The sequence below is a fragment of the Anoplophora glabripennis genome, unplaced genomic scaffold, assembly GCF_000390285.2.
Source record: "Anoplophora glabripennis isolate ALB-LARVAE unplaced genomic scaffold, Agla_2.0 scaffold29, whole genome shotgun sequence".
NCBI lineage: Eukaryota > Metazoa > Arthropoda > Insecta > Coleoptera > Cerambycidae > Anoplophora > Anoplophora glabripennis.
In genome coordinates, this window is record NW_019416257.1 from 1476994 (window position 1) to 1492360 (window position 15367).

Sequence of the window (15367 nt, forward strand, 5' to 3'; positions counted from 1 at the left end):
TCTCTGTCTTAAATAACCTCAAATTTGTTTAGATAAAAAAATCAAGAAGTTTCTGAGATATTAATTTTTTTCGGCCTGAAACACTTGTTTTTCAAAGAAACATTCTACTTAAAAAAATCATCATACAGAGTTCTGCCGCTAATCATTTTTCTCGTTTTCACATTTACTTCTTGGGCAAAATAAAAAAATCTTTAATAACAGTTCAAAAACATGCTCAAAAATGCAAAAAAGTAAAAAATTACTTGCAACAATGAATTTTTCAGTTATTATCGATAAGTTGTTTAAATTAAAAAACATTCAAAACTATAAACATAAAAGTCGAATTACAAATGTACAAATGATAAATTATCTCTGGATGATTTGAGATTTCAGCGATACAAAGTATTCGCTGCAAAGTCTACTGTTGACGCGAAATCCAAAAACCCGAAATTTTGCGAAATCGTTTTATTTTTTTCTGGCTTTGAAAATAAATTTTAAATAAATTGCATATTTACATTACCACTTTTTTTGCTGTATCCAATGCCGTCAACATTTTTGCAATCCGACGTTTCGTCTTCGAGGGGCCCTCATCAGATTAATTTTTTTAAATATATCACTGCTATTTTAAATTCTGCATTAGCTGATATTACTATTGTAATCGCTTAAAAAGGTTTTTAGCTATCATTAAAAAATTTTCCTAAGTACGGCTCTGAACGCTTTCAAAATTCCTGTATCTATTGGAAGAGAGAGAGAGAAAGGAGAGAATAAAAGTCAATACAGCACAAAATATCCAACAATTTTTTTAACCCATAATATAAAAAGTTGTACCTAATAAAAAATAATATGAATTTATGAAATATTTTATTATTTCTAGTTAGTTCAGAGCCGTACTCAAGAAAAATTTTATATTATAGCTAAAAAGAGCTAAAAACTTTTTAAGCAGTTACAATAGTAATATCCTCTAATTCAGAATTAAAATTGACTAGATTTTGTCATAAAAATAGCAGCGACGTATTTAAAAAAATTAATTTAAACAATTTTGCAAAATTTCGGGTTTTTCCGGATATCTCCGGAACTACCCGGAATTTTAAAACTTTATAAACAGCATATTGTTAGGTATAAGAAAACACAACTTTTTTCTAATCTGAGCCACCCCGTATCTCATACCATTTCCTAGATCCTAATGCTATCCCATCCTTATCTTGAACACACTGTATATCTGAATTCGTCAAACTTTAAAAAAAATAAGTACACTAAACGATCCTATGGAAAAAAAATTATTATTTATTTTATTTATTCACTATTCGACTTATTGCACTACTGTACAAAAATGGTTTTGGGTCAAACAATGAGACAGTTTTGTTTTGTATTTTTTCTGTACAATTGAATGGTGTAGTCAGTTTTTTATTTTTTTTTAATTTAAACAAATTATCAACAATTACTGAAAAATTCATTGCTGCAAGTCATTTTTTACTTTTTTGCATTTTTGAGCATATTTTTGAACTGTGATTACAAATTTTTTTATTTCACCAAAAAGTATATGTCAAAACAAAAAAAATTATTATGGCAGAACTATGTACGATGATTTTTTTGAGTAGAATTTTTCTTTGAAAAAAAAGTGTTTCAGGCTGAAAAAAATGAATATATCAGAAACTTCTTGATTTTTTTATCTAAACAAATTTGAGGTTATTTAAGACAGACAAAGGTATACATTCACCAAGTTTCATCAAAATTAAATTATTTTTGCGGAAATGAGAAATAAAAAACGAAAAATCAGAAAAAAAACTGGTTTTTCGCATTTTTCTTGGAAATTTTGAGGTAATGTTAAAACATTGCTTCTACAAAAGTTGTAGATTTTTGCATGATCTATAATTTTTGTATCAGATACTTTTATGTCTGACATCAACTTTCGTCAGAAATCTCAATGGTACAATTTTTACCATTTCTGCTTATAAAAGTCCAAGTAACAATTTTCTTTTTTTCCCCTCTAAATGAGTTATTTTGATCGGTCTAAATACTGGATATTTAATTACAAAATATTAATTTTCAGCTATATCAAGGAGAAAGTTGGAAATGACGCCTGACAAAGTGATAAACGCGATAAACATGTTGGACTTGAAGCAACTTTCTCTGGAAAACGTTGAATTGCTTCAGCGAATGGTACCTTCCGAACAAGAGAGCAAGACGTACAGAGAGTACATCATCGAGAAGAAGAACGTTAATTTATTGACCGAAGAAGACAAGTTCCTGTTGCAACTCACGAAGGTGGAGAGGATATCGGCCAAACTGTCGATAATGAGCTACATTGGAAACTTTTTCGATAACCTACATCTAGTAACCCCTGTAAGTGTATAACAAATTAAATTGTTGCGAATCTAATCCACTTTTTTTATTTTCAGCAAGTGCACGCGATAATCTCGGGATCGAATTCCGTGAAGAACTCGAGAAAACTCAGATCTGTCCTCGAAATAATCCTGGCGTTTGGCAATTACCTGAACAGCAGCAAAAGGGGGCCGGCTTACGGTTTCAAACTGCAGTCTTTGGACACCTTGCTGGACACGAAGTCGACGGACAAGCGTCTGTGTCTGCTGCACTACATAGTGGCGACGATAAGACAGAAGTTCCCGGAACTGCTCAATTTCGATGCCGAACTCCATTATATAGAGAAAGCTGCTGTGGGTAAGTCGACTATCTTTTTCTTTTCCACTACTCGTCTGTGTAAACGTAGCCTCGTGCGCCACTGAAACGCGGTTCGTAAAATTCTTATCGTTATTTTGACAAAATCAAAAATGTCAAAGACCCGCAGGATGATCTTGGGGTTACAAAGCCTTAGTACGAATATGAAATGGATAAAACTGGCATTTACGCGATGAACTGTTTAACGATGTGATGCGTCTACAGCATTTCGCTTCCATTCACCGTGGATTAGGAACATATTAATAGTCGTCATTTTGTAATAACAATCTACAGTGACTTTATAAATGATTGTTACACATCATTTCACTGAATTAATATCTACAAGGCAACGTTTGCAATTTCAGTTTCTCTGGAAAACATCAACACTGATGTGACTGAACTAGAGAAGGGCATGGAGGCAGTTAGGAAGGAGGCGGAGATCCGCGGAAGGGGTAGCCATAGCCTGGTCGTGAGAGATTTCCTGGCAAACGCCGAGGACAAGCTCAGGAGACTGAAAAGTGACTCAAAGATGGCTCAGGAAGCGTTTAGGGAGTGCGTGGAGTACTTTGCCGAGTCGCCCAGGACCACCGACGCCAATACTTTCTTCTCTTTGCTCGTGAGATTTGTTAAAGCATTTAAGGTAGGTCTGTGCAGATTATTTTTTGGTGGATGTATGTAAGTCTGGAAATCTATGCTATGCTATGAAAGTATGCCCGAGCACAACCATGCCATGTTGCCAATTTGTAGATTTTTTCTGCGGTTCTAGGGATTTTTTTTAGCCAAAAAATATCAAAATTGCTAATTATCTTTTTAAATGTTGAAACTTGATTTGGAGTGACTTTTTTCAAGAATATATCAAATATTTATGTGAATGATATAGGGGCATTCCACGCCAAATAGACCACTTTTAAGTAACCCTAACCCCTTTCGATTTGGCTGAACCTTTTTTTATTGTTTTCTACCCCATTGAAAACCTCTGAGAATTTTTTCACCCAACCCAAAAAAAAATTTGAATTTTTGAAAAAAATTGCGTTTTTTAAATAACCATAACTTTTTCAGAAATTGAGCTATCGGGACGTTTTATTTTCAAGTTTTGTTTTTAAATGTACTTTTTGAAAAAAAAATAGATCAAAATTATCTGGACCCATCTAAAACGAAAATTTCTCGATGATTACCATTTTTGAAAATTTTTTTTTTCTTATAAAAATGAAATTTTTTATAAATCCTCAAATTTTTTTAGTGGTTTTTTCGGTTTTCTAGTTTTTTTTATTGATTGAAAAAAAATTTTTGTTCAAATTTAGTTTATTTCACATTTTGAAAATTTTTGAAAATGTATATAGAATCCCAAAATTGAAAAAATTTATTCTATGCAGCGATTGATGACAATTTCAAAAAATCAAGACGATGGTTTCAAAATGATTTATTTGAGTTCAAATGCGTTGCATGTCTTTTTTTAGTCCTCTTTGACCAAAATTGGACCAAATAACTTTTTTTTCATTTTCTTTGTTTTTGGATGTAGTTTTCGAAAAAAATACAAAAAATTATTCAAAACGATCTATTTTTTCTTAACTTTTTCAAAAAAAATCGAAATTATTTTCATGTTTACCACTTTCAGTTATTTCTTTCATATATTTTTTTTCAATTTTGGGATTCTATATACGTTTTTAAAAATGTTCTCAATGGTGTTACTGTTATGTGAAATAAGCTAAATAAAAAAAAAAATTGAAATAAAAAAAAAATAGAAAACGAAATATTTGAGGATTTATAAAAAATGTCAGCTTTTTATAAGAAAAAAACAAAAAGTTTCAAAAATGGCAAACTGAGAATTTTTTTTTTTTCGAAAATTGAAAATAAAACAAGATAGGTCCAGATAATTTTGATATATTTTTTTTCAAAACGTACATTTAAAAACAAAAATTTTGAAAAAAAAACGTCCCGATAACTCAATTTTTGAAAAAGTTTTATCAAAAATCATATTTTTTTTTGAGTTGGATGAAAAAATTCTCAAGAGGTTTTCAATGGGGGTAATAAAAAAGTTTCAGCCAAATCAAAAGTGTTAAAAGTGGTCGAGTTGGTGTGGAATGCACTTTTACCGTTTTATACAGATGGAGTCCCATAATATGTCACTTCTGGTGGTTATTTTTCATTATTACAACTTTGTTCAACCTATTTCGAGGGCATTTTAATTTAAACAAAAAAAAGTTGCATTGTGGTTACCGCGCTTACCAATACTAATTCTGCACATCGACGTTATTCCGTCATAAAACTGAGTTGTCATTTACGATTTTTTTTTTCAGGAACGTATAACACATGTATACCTATTTAACTTCACTGAATTTCTTATTTACAGTGTGTTAAAAGTTTGTTTGCCATTATTTCGACACGACATAAATTACTGATGATGTAAAAAAGTCAAATATTGCATGAACGTAACATAATCGTCATCGTAATCATGATCGTTACCATCATCATCATCATTGTCATAGTCATTGTCAGCCTCATTATCATTTTCATCATCTTCATTTTCATTAGTGTCACCATTTTCGTCATTATTGTTGTCATCGTCATCATTGTTATGAATATCATCATCATCATCATCATCATCTACTTCATTGTCATTATGAACAACATCGTCATCCTCAATATTATCTTTGTCATCATTTTCATCATCAACATTATTGTTATCATCCTTATTCTCATTATCATCATGTTCATTATCATTTTCATCATCTTCATTTTCATCGTCATCATTTTCATCTTCATCATCTTCATCATGAACAACATCTTCCTCATCATTATCATCGTCATTATCCTCGTCGTCATCATCATCATCATCATCATCATCATCATTATCATCAAGCGTTGAGGCCAAAATATTTTTTTTATTGTTAGAAAGGCCCGTTGTTACAGTTGTTCTTTTTCTGTTTTCTTAGACAGCAGATCAGGAAAATGAACAGAGGAGAAGGTTAGAGCTGGCGGCGCAGAACGCCCACAGCAAAACGAACGAGGACGTAGCGAAAAAGAACAAGATCAACCAGAAGAAACAGCAGGTATGTATCGGCAAAGACATTTTTCTTTGTGAACTGATTTCTGCTCAGAGAAATAGCTGCATCCTTAGAAATACTGGGCTCTCTAAGCTGGTGGTATAACGTATAGTAGTGGCTTTTCGTTTTCACATCCCTCTAGTCATCCAACTAATTTCATAGTGACTAACCGTTGTTCTTTTTTTATGTTTTAAGTTTTATATTTATTGATTTTTTTTTGTTATGTATATACGTAATTTTAACTTAAAAACATACTTTTATTAAGAAACTGCACTTGCATCTATGCTTTATTTTTGTATTTCCATTTTATTTGTAAATAAACATTTTCTAACATTTACTTTATAATTTTCATTAACTTTCCGCTTCTTTCTTTAAATGATGTTTTATAGAAAAGTATTTGCTTTAATAATTTAAATAATTCTGTCTATAAAGCATCATAATTAAAAATGAGCAGCAACATTTTCCATTTTCTAACCTTTGTGATTCTAGAAAAATTTTGCAGTGAATTCCTAGAGAAACATTTATTATTATCCATAGATTTGTGCCTAAAGGTATATACAGGGTACAATATATACAGGGTGTCCCGATTTATAAGCGTGATTGGGAGTTGAGGAATATGAAATTTTAAAATGAACTATCTTTACAGAAATTGGGTATAGAATATCTAGTCCACTCGGTATCTGTTTTAAAAGTAGGTTGTATGGACGTTTGTTGGAAATAGTTCTACTAAGTATTATGTAAAATGATAAAAAAAAGTTGCGCATAATTGTTAACGCAAGAAAATATAAAAAAAATTTTTAAAAGGACGCATTTTTAGGCTATTGATTATATCCAAAAAAGCAGCGTTAAAAGGAACTATGACGTGCAAGCAATTTTATTGCATGAATCGTTCAAAGGGTCATTTTAGATGAAAAACCGTGGAGTGCTATTAAATCAGAGGGTGGAAATTGGAGATAGGGGTGAAAATGCACCCCTTTCAGTTTTTTAAAACGAAAACGAAGCAAAATTTCGATATAGTTCATAGGAAAAATTTTGTAGACAATTTCCTCATCAAAATGGCATATTTAAAAAATGTAAAAGGAAAATTTTATGCAAAAAATCGTTAATAAACAATTTTAAAGAAAGCAAAAAATAAGATTTTTTTAATAAAATAATTTGGTAAAAGCTTGAAAATTTAAGTACAATAAAGTTTATTAATAATGTATATACAGTGTGTCCACGGATGGAGTTGACAAGAGGAGAAACTCTTTTGTTTTTGACTTTATCGAAAAATGTCACTTTATAAAAAGTTCTCTCTCAAAAAAATGAGACTGCCCTACAAACATCTTACATTAGATATACAGGGTGCTCATAAATTAAAAAAAACACGAAAATACTCGAGAGAGAAGTACCTTTATTTATTATTTTACGCAACATTTTTATAAAACAAATCTGTTTATAACCTCAAATAATGTCCTACTACAAATTTTAAAATAAAAATTCCAATTCTGACTTTTACTAATATGTATAGCTACTTCCCACCTCAAAAATTGAAATTTTGATTTGGAAATTTGTATTAGGACATTATTTGAGGTTATAAAGAGATTTGTTTTATAAAAATGTTGTATAAAATAATAAATAATGGTACTTCTCTCTTGAGTATTTTCGTGTTTTTTTTTTAATTTATGAGCACCCTATATATCTAATCTAAGGGCAGAACTTTTTGTAAAGAGTGACATTTTTCGAGTAAATCAAAAACAAAAGAGTTTCCGCTCTTGGTAACTCCATCCGTGGACACACTGTATATACGTTATTAATAAACTTTATTGTACTTAAATTCTCAAGTTTTTACTAAATTATTTTATTAAAAAAGTAAAAAAAAATCAAAAAATCTTATTTTTGCTTTCTTTAAAATTGTTTATTAACGATTTTTTGCATAAAGTTTTCCTTTTCCATTTTTCAAATAAGCCATTTCGATGAGAAATTCAATTCTCTACAAAATTTTTCCCATGAACTATACCGAAATTTTGCTTCGTTTTCGAGCTATATTTAAAAAACTGCAATGTGCATTTTCACCCCCTATCTTCAATTTCAACTCTAATTTAATAGCACACCGCGGTTTTTTAATTTTTAATGACGCTTCGAACAAGTCATGTGATGAAAATCCTTGAACGTCTTATTTCCTTCCTTTTTTGCAAAAAATGAGAATTAAAAGGTATAAGGGTAAATGCGACAAAAATCGAAAAATTGGCTAAGTTTAAGCCGCCATATATCAGTCAATTTTCATCCAAAAATACTCTACAACCTCTTGTTTGGAAAGAAACTTTATATACTTTTTTTCTATGAAGCAATGCCTATACCTATCTCGGCTCAGAAAAAAGTTATTTGCATAAAAGTAAAAATAAACAAAAAATTGAATTTTTTAAATTTTTTTGTTAAATTGTTTTTAATATATTTTGCAGTAAATAAATTTTAAAATTTTTTTAAATAAACTATTTCGATAGAAAATATCATTATCTACAAAAATTTTCCTATGCAATACCCTCACATTTTGCTTCGTTTTCAAGATATACTCAAAAAACCGTAAGGGTTGCATTTTCAACCCTATCTCCAATTTCCACCCTCTAATTTAATAGCACTTCTGGGTTTTTTCTTTCTGAATAACCGTCTGAGCGATTCATGCAATAAAAACCCATCAACGTTGTAGTTCCTTAGTACCCTGCTTTTTAAGACATAATCAATAGCCTATTGATCCTATAATTACATTTGAGGAATATGCAAATATGGTAAAGTTGTTTCAGAGTCTTATGAGCTTTGACCTTTATATGCGCAGAAACATAATTCCGACCGTCGCCTAAATTATTCTACATCCTAAAAACATAATATCTATTATTCACAGTCTATCTCAAGCTCTCTTGGCGTAAACAAGCCTTTGATCCGATTACAACCATAAGAAAATGCCCTATTCTTTATTATTTTAATATAAGCAATAGAAATATATATAAGAACGTTCGCCAGTTGACTTTATTGATGCCCGAGCGCCTTACTTCATTTCTGGTTGTAATGAGGCACGTGGTCTAATTCTGAGTCAATGTTTTCACAACGTGCTTATTAGAAGAATTATGCGGATACGCGAATTATGCGCCACACCTTTCACGCATTTCGCAGCTCATGAGATTTTGTAACTACTCTAGCTCCAGCTCTAACTGTTTATAAGTATTTTTTCGAAAAAATATTGAATAAATTCTAATTGCTGCAAAATGCATAAGATCGAAAATTTTTAAATGGGGATTTATAATCGAGACTCCAAAAGTTATGTATAAAAATTGAAAGCTCAAAATAATCATGGGTTTTACCGTGGGAGAGAATTGAAAAATAAGTGTAATTCTGTATTTTCTTAATTAACAATTGAATTGTGCGAAATCTACCCCGCCGATTTCGATGAAAAAATTTCTGCAATACTACCATATCATGAAGTACTCAGAACCATACTTTTTATATGGCTGCTCTAAAGTCAAGGTCGGAAATAAATTAATGAAAAAAACATTTTTTTTCACGAATTTTTTTTTCGGTCTATACTGTATTGCAGCAACAATAATGCACATAAAAATTTCGGACCACTTTTATTTTGAAGAGAATCTCAAAACGAAACTTTTTTTGCTTTGACTGTTTTCTCTAACGTCAATATTCTCCGAGTTATACATGAAAGAATTGAGAAAATGCGCCTTTGTTCAAAATTTTTTTACATTTTCTTGCGCTAACAATTATACACAACTTTTTCAGAGGCCGAAACAGATTCCGACTGAAACATCATGTTATAAAATTTTGTATCAAAAAAATTGTTAAATCTAAAATAAAAAATTGGCACCAAAAACGTAGTAGGCTCATGATTTGCTATTTTGAAGCAGTTAAAACTTCCAAGCATCTACGTCCTTCGGATATATTTAATAAAAAAAAATATTTGATCATTTGTTGATTACTCATTATGTTAATGTCACTTATTAATAAGGATACCCTGTACGTTCGCATATTTTTTAAAATGGTTTTTCCTTTTTCCTGAAATTACAAAATTTTCAGACAAAACAGAATTGCTATTTCGAATATTTTCGGAAACTGCAAAGTTATTTCTAGAAATTACTCCCCCCGCCAGTATTAACCCCTTGTGTTATTTTACGAATTACTAATCGCATTAATTTGAAATAACAAACGGAGTGTCGTAAGTTTGAGCATAATTTTTCGATGTACTGTGACTAAAGTGTGTTTTATTGGCATGACAGTAGCTTGAGAGTTATATATATATGGAGTGAATCTATCTTTGTTATTTCATATTTTCAGCCTCCAAAATTGCCAAACTTTTTGGCTAAAATACTAGAAGATTAAATTCACAAATAAGCCAACTTAAACTTGTAAAAACGCTACTCAAAAAACTTATCACAGTATGAATTAGTGACAAAATTAACCCCCTTCCACTGCTCACTCTGCTTACCTAGCAAAAAGAAACTAATTCTGTTTAGCTGCCACACATGTAATGCACAAACACAAAAACTAAAATTAATCACCCCCATTTGAAAAATTTATAAACCGAGTGAAATATTAACAGGAGGCTGTGATAAATGAACTTAAAACTAAAACAAGACTGGTGCAAGAGAAGAAGTTGCTTCATCAAGATGAAGTGTACAACGGTGCTCTGGAAGACATTTTGTTGGGACTTAAAAGTGAGCCTTACCGTAGGGCGGACGCGGTTAGGAGGAGTCAGAGGAGGCGGATCGATAACAATAGATTATCGAAAACGTTGGAGGAGATGGAAGTGTAAATAACGAGATTATATTACGAGGGACAATCGGCAGAGTTTATTTATGCACGCAAATCGCGGGGCACAGTGCGTGTAAGAACGGACAGTATCAAATCAGAGCACTAGTGGTGTTTCGCATGATTTAAATGAGAAAAATTATATAAAGCAATTATTAGTGGACAGATTTTCAGGCGAATAACTAGTGTGCAAAGTCCAGATGTATTTTTACACACACTGTGCATTTCTTTAGATATTTCAATGGTTTCAAATTGTAGGTGTACTGGGTGTTCACGTTAATTGGCAAAACTCGAATTGGGATGGTCAAAATATTAAACAAAATCTGAAAAATATTCCAGAAATGCGTGCGGATCTGTCGAAATATCCCACTTCTTGAATGTAAGAGCGGGCAAGCAAATTTTTTTAGGATTACTGTCAGTACAACTCACATAATAAAAGTGTAGATCCCTAGATCTGGGCAAGGTCCGGAACATCTTCAAAATTGCAAAAATGTTTAAAAAATTTTAAAAAATACCTATTTTATCCGAGTTTTTTACTTATATCTTGGAACTTATGCATTTTGGAGGAATATTGAAGAGGAAAAAATGTTTTAGAATTGAATTTTGCACAATATACTGTAAGTTAAAAAGGTTTAAATTTATTACCGATGTTGCAAAATAGCAATAATTGATGAAAAATAGGCAAAATAATCAAGTTTTTTTGGATAATTTTTTAAAATATTTTAATAGTTCCGAGGGCATTCCAATTTTGGTAAAAAAAAACTTTATAGTATACTAAAACGATACACAAAATTTCATTAAAATCGGTTCAATAGTTTTTGTAAATTTTTTGAAAAAAAATTTTCGAATTTTCAAAATGTTGCACAGCCGCAAATAAAGCATCTAGATACTTAAAAATTTTTTCACACAGAAAAGACCGCTCTACCTTTCAAATGGTTTTTGAAAAATTGAATTTTAGAGAACTCGGAAAGACGCTTCTTTAAAAAAAAAAGTTAAATTCTGTTTATTGGTTCTTGAGATATAAGCAGTCAGAGTTTATCAGCTTTTACCGTTAATTTATCTGGAAATTAATTTTTTTGTTAAATACAGATAGAAAAAATAGTACTTTAAAATTTTAATTTTTGAAAAAAACAATTGCAAATTGTTAAACGTAATCTAATTGTTTAAAAATAAAAAAAAGAGCATTAACTTGAAAAATTTACTGTGGCCGTCTTAATCAACCGATTTCAATTTTTCAAGAACCGTTTGAAAGGTCGAGGGTCTTTTCTATGTGAAAAAATTTTCAAGTATCTTGATACTTTATTTGAGGCTGTGCAACATTTTGAAAATTCGAAAAAAATTTTTCAAAAAATTATTGTCAAAATTATCGAACTGATTTTAATGAAATTTGTTTTATTATATTCTAAAGTTTTTTTTACCAAAATTAAAATGCTCTCAGAGCAATTAAAATATTTTTAAAAAATTATCCAAAAACCTTGATTATTTTGCCTTTTTTTCAACAATTATTGCTATTTTGCAACATCGGTAATAAATTTAAACATTTTTAACACAGTATATTGTGCAAAATTCAATTCTAAAACTTTTTTTCCTCTTCAATATTCTTCCAAAATGCATAGGATTCAAGATATAAGTAAAAAACTAAGCATTTTTTAAATTTTTTTAAACATTTTTGCAAATTTGAAAATGTTCCGGACCTCGCCCGGATCTAGGGATCTACACTTTTATTATGTGAGTTGTACTGACGGTAATCCAGAAAAAATTAGCTTGCAGCCTCTCACATCCACCTAAAACAGATGCACCCTGGTCTAAGATACAGAGATGAAAATCACGTTGTATAAAATAACTCCGAATATTTTTAGTGTTGAGAGATGGATATTCGGCTAATGATTTAATTATTTAAAACTGTAAAAGTAAAAATCTACTGAATTCGGATAAAAAATCAATGTCATCAGTATTTTGTACGATCACGTTTAAAATCAGCAAACCGCTTATCTACCATTTGTCTCGATGGAGCAGACTCCGAATAACACTCGTCAAGCTATTGCCTTGCTTGAACGGTACTTTTTCCCATTAAAAAACAATGCTTTAATAACACACGAAACACAGATTTTTCCATTGATTTCAAAATTGCAACAGTAGCGTCACTAAAACCAGTGTAACTTGTGAACTAAACGTCAGATTGTCATGAAACTTTGACATGTATCATTTGAAGGTTAGTACACCAATAGTGGCGCCATCTGTATGTCATCGTATGAACTTATTGCGTGAAGTGTTATGTCTACCAGCACTGTAGATACTGGGAGTCACTATAACGCCTAATATTTTTCTGAAAAAAAATTCAGTTTATTCAAAAAACTAACCACTTTCTAGTTATTTCTTTTTTAAAATTGTTCTGTTACCAAGCGCTTCGTTAACATTAAAATAATGTTAGACCTGTTTCACAAAAAAGGTCATAGAATTTTTTTTTGTAAAAATATTTTTAATATAATGTAATCCAGAAAAAGCCTGAAGGAATATTTGTCAATGAAATTCTGCATTTTTTACTACGTCTGTATTTTTTATTTTTTTTTTTTACTTTACGATTATTATATTGTTTTCGAAATAATATTTTTAAACATACAGTTCTAGCTGTGTTTTTTTTAATGCTTGGTAACGGTAATGTAAGTTAAAAAAATTAATAACTTCAAGAAAACCTAGTGACGGTAAATTTCGGGAATGCTTTGTGGCTCCCTGCATCTCCACCGCCGGTAAACGTATTTATATCCGAATTCAATGAATTTTTATCTTTAAATAAATCTTGAGCTCAAGTTTCATCATCACTAGGCCAAACGTTATTTTTACAAAACGAGAAATTTTTTCAAATTTCAACGTATTCAAATGTTACGTTCGACAATTAACCCCGAAACACCCTGTATGCCGTGGGCGAGCCAATGTATTTCATTTTTTTAAATTTTATATCAACCATGACAAGTAACGGAAAGTTTAAAACTTTTAAGTTTACTCATACAGGCAAGATTTTGTACAATTTTGTAAGGTTCTCGAAGTGATTGATCTTTCTGAAATCTTCCGATCGTAAGACTATATAATAGTAGTGCGCACCCTGTATATTAGACGAATACTCCCGAAATATTGTATTATATAAGGAAAAAATGTGATTATCATAAATTTTTATTTAAAGTGAATGTAAATATAGTTAGTATCGACAGATAAGCTTAATTTAATGTATATCAAATATGTTTTGTACTAGCGTGTTACTCATATAAATACGTATATGGAAATGCAATAATTTTATAAGACATTCCTGAAAAGTACGCAGAAAAATGTTACAGCACAAAATTCGCAATGTGATCTCAAATACTTTTTGACTATTTTTGAATCTATCGGTGACAATTTAGAGATTTTATACCATTAACAGAAACATTTGTAAAATATTGTTATTAATAAAACAAATTACAAACAAAATTGTTTCATTTAAAAAAACTACTGATCGACGATTTCAACCTTGAGGTAAGTTACTTAAATATATATACAGGGTGAGTCAATGCTGTGGCAAAGTTGATTTATCGTTAGAATATAATTGAGGCAAAATATTTCAAAATAGGTTCGAGTAGGGAGACAAAAAATGCACATTTTAAGAATAATTTGTGTTATAGAGGGTGATTCTTTTTCGGAGGGCTGACCAAAGTTGAATTTTTTAAAATGGAACACCCTGTATTTGAGTGAATTCTTATATTTTACAAAGAATTAAGCAACTTTTTCATAATAGGTACCAAGTGTTAAAAATCAGCTGTTTCCAAGATAATATTTTAATAGATAGAAGATAATAATGTGCATTTCTTGCACATTTTATGTATTTTTATTGGTTCATATCACATGGAAATTTAACAATGAAGACACACAAACACATCGTAGTGTCAATAAATAACTTTAAATTTTACTATAAAATTAAAATTAGTTAAACGCCATACAAATTCTATTTCAATTTCAGTGAAAAATAATACTTTACACAGATAGATGCGAAATTACCTAATTACCTTATTCAAACACTCTTCCTCATAAACTGATAAGCTGAGAACAAAAATAAATGTAATGAAATGAAGCTGTGATATATTTAGCCATCCTCATTTCGTCGAATTAACGTGACAGTTTGTTTTTTTGCCCGCAACATGCTGTTGTCATATCACGTCAGGTGGATTGATATTGTGTAGTTCACTGAAACTAGTTCAGAAGTCTCTGAGAAATTCACAAACTAAATACAGTGCTTTCAAAAAAATAGCAACAAAGTTGAAACTTGAAATGATTTTAAAAAATATTTCAAATCCGTTAGATTTGTATTTTTATTTATTTTTATTATGTATATTTTATAAAAAATGAAAATAATTATTTCAAATAATAAATTGAATCTACTTACAATTAATCATGCAGAAATTATTAGTTTTTTAAAAACATTTGAATGTCTGTCGTAGATAGAGTTTAAACGCAATTTAAAAAACAAGTTTTAAGTGGACTAAGACAAAAAAATATTTCAAATTAGCATTCTACTGATGAATATTATTACCCCTAAAATTTTAAAGCTATTATCTATTGGGACGTTCTATACTTGCTAAACCAATTACGATGATCCATTTTTTTTTATTTTCGGATTTTTCAGAAATTCACTAGATTACATTTCTGAGTTTGAGATAGTACAGTTTTAAGACTGTAACCAAATTTTTGATAAAGAAAATTCTGTGATTTTTCAAGAATAGATCCTAAAAATAATCACAGCAGGCCATGAATTACAATCTGAGCCACCCTGTATATTAAAAAAAAAATAATGAAAATTTAATATGCCTATACCATGAATCCAAAATAATTAATGCTAATAAAACAATTTTCTT

General features: G+C 30.1%; 1 protein-coding gene across 2 annotated transcripts in view; it reads left to right on the top strand.

Annotated features, from left to right (window-relative positions):
• Positions 1-10871, top strand: part of LOC108908677 (formin-like protein CG32138) — a 143407-nt gene extending 132536 nt beyond the window's left edge. The window contains exons 10-14 of one of the 2 annotated variants that reach the window (XM_018712796.1): positions 2030-2322; positions 2379-2658; positions 3021-3295; positions 5589-5705; positions 10279-10871. In XM_018712796.1, the coding sequence (XP_018568312.1) occupies positions 2030-2322; positions 2379-2658; positions 3021-3295; positions 5589-5705; positions 10279-10491 (1178 nt within the window). In that variant the 3' untranslated portion in view covers positions 10492-10871. The other variant, XM_018712801.1, reaches the window with a different exon arrangement.
• The last annotated feature ends 4496 nt before the right edge of the window (positions 10872-15367 follow it).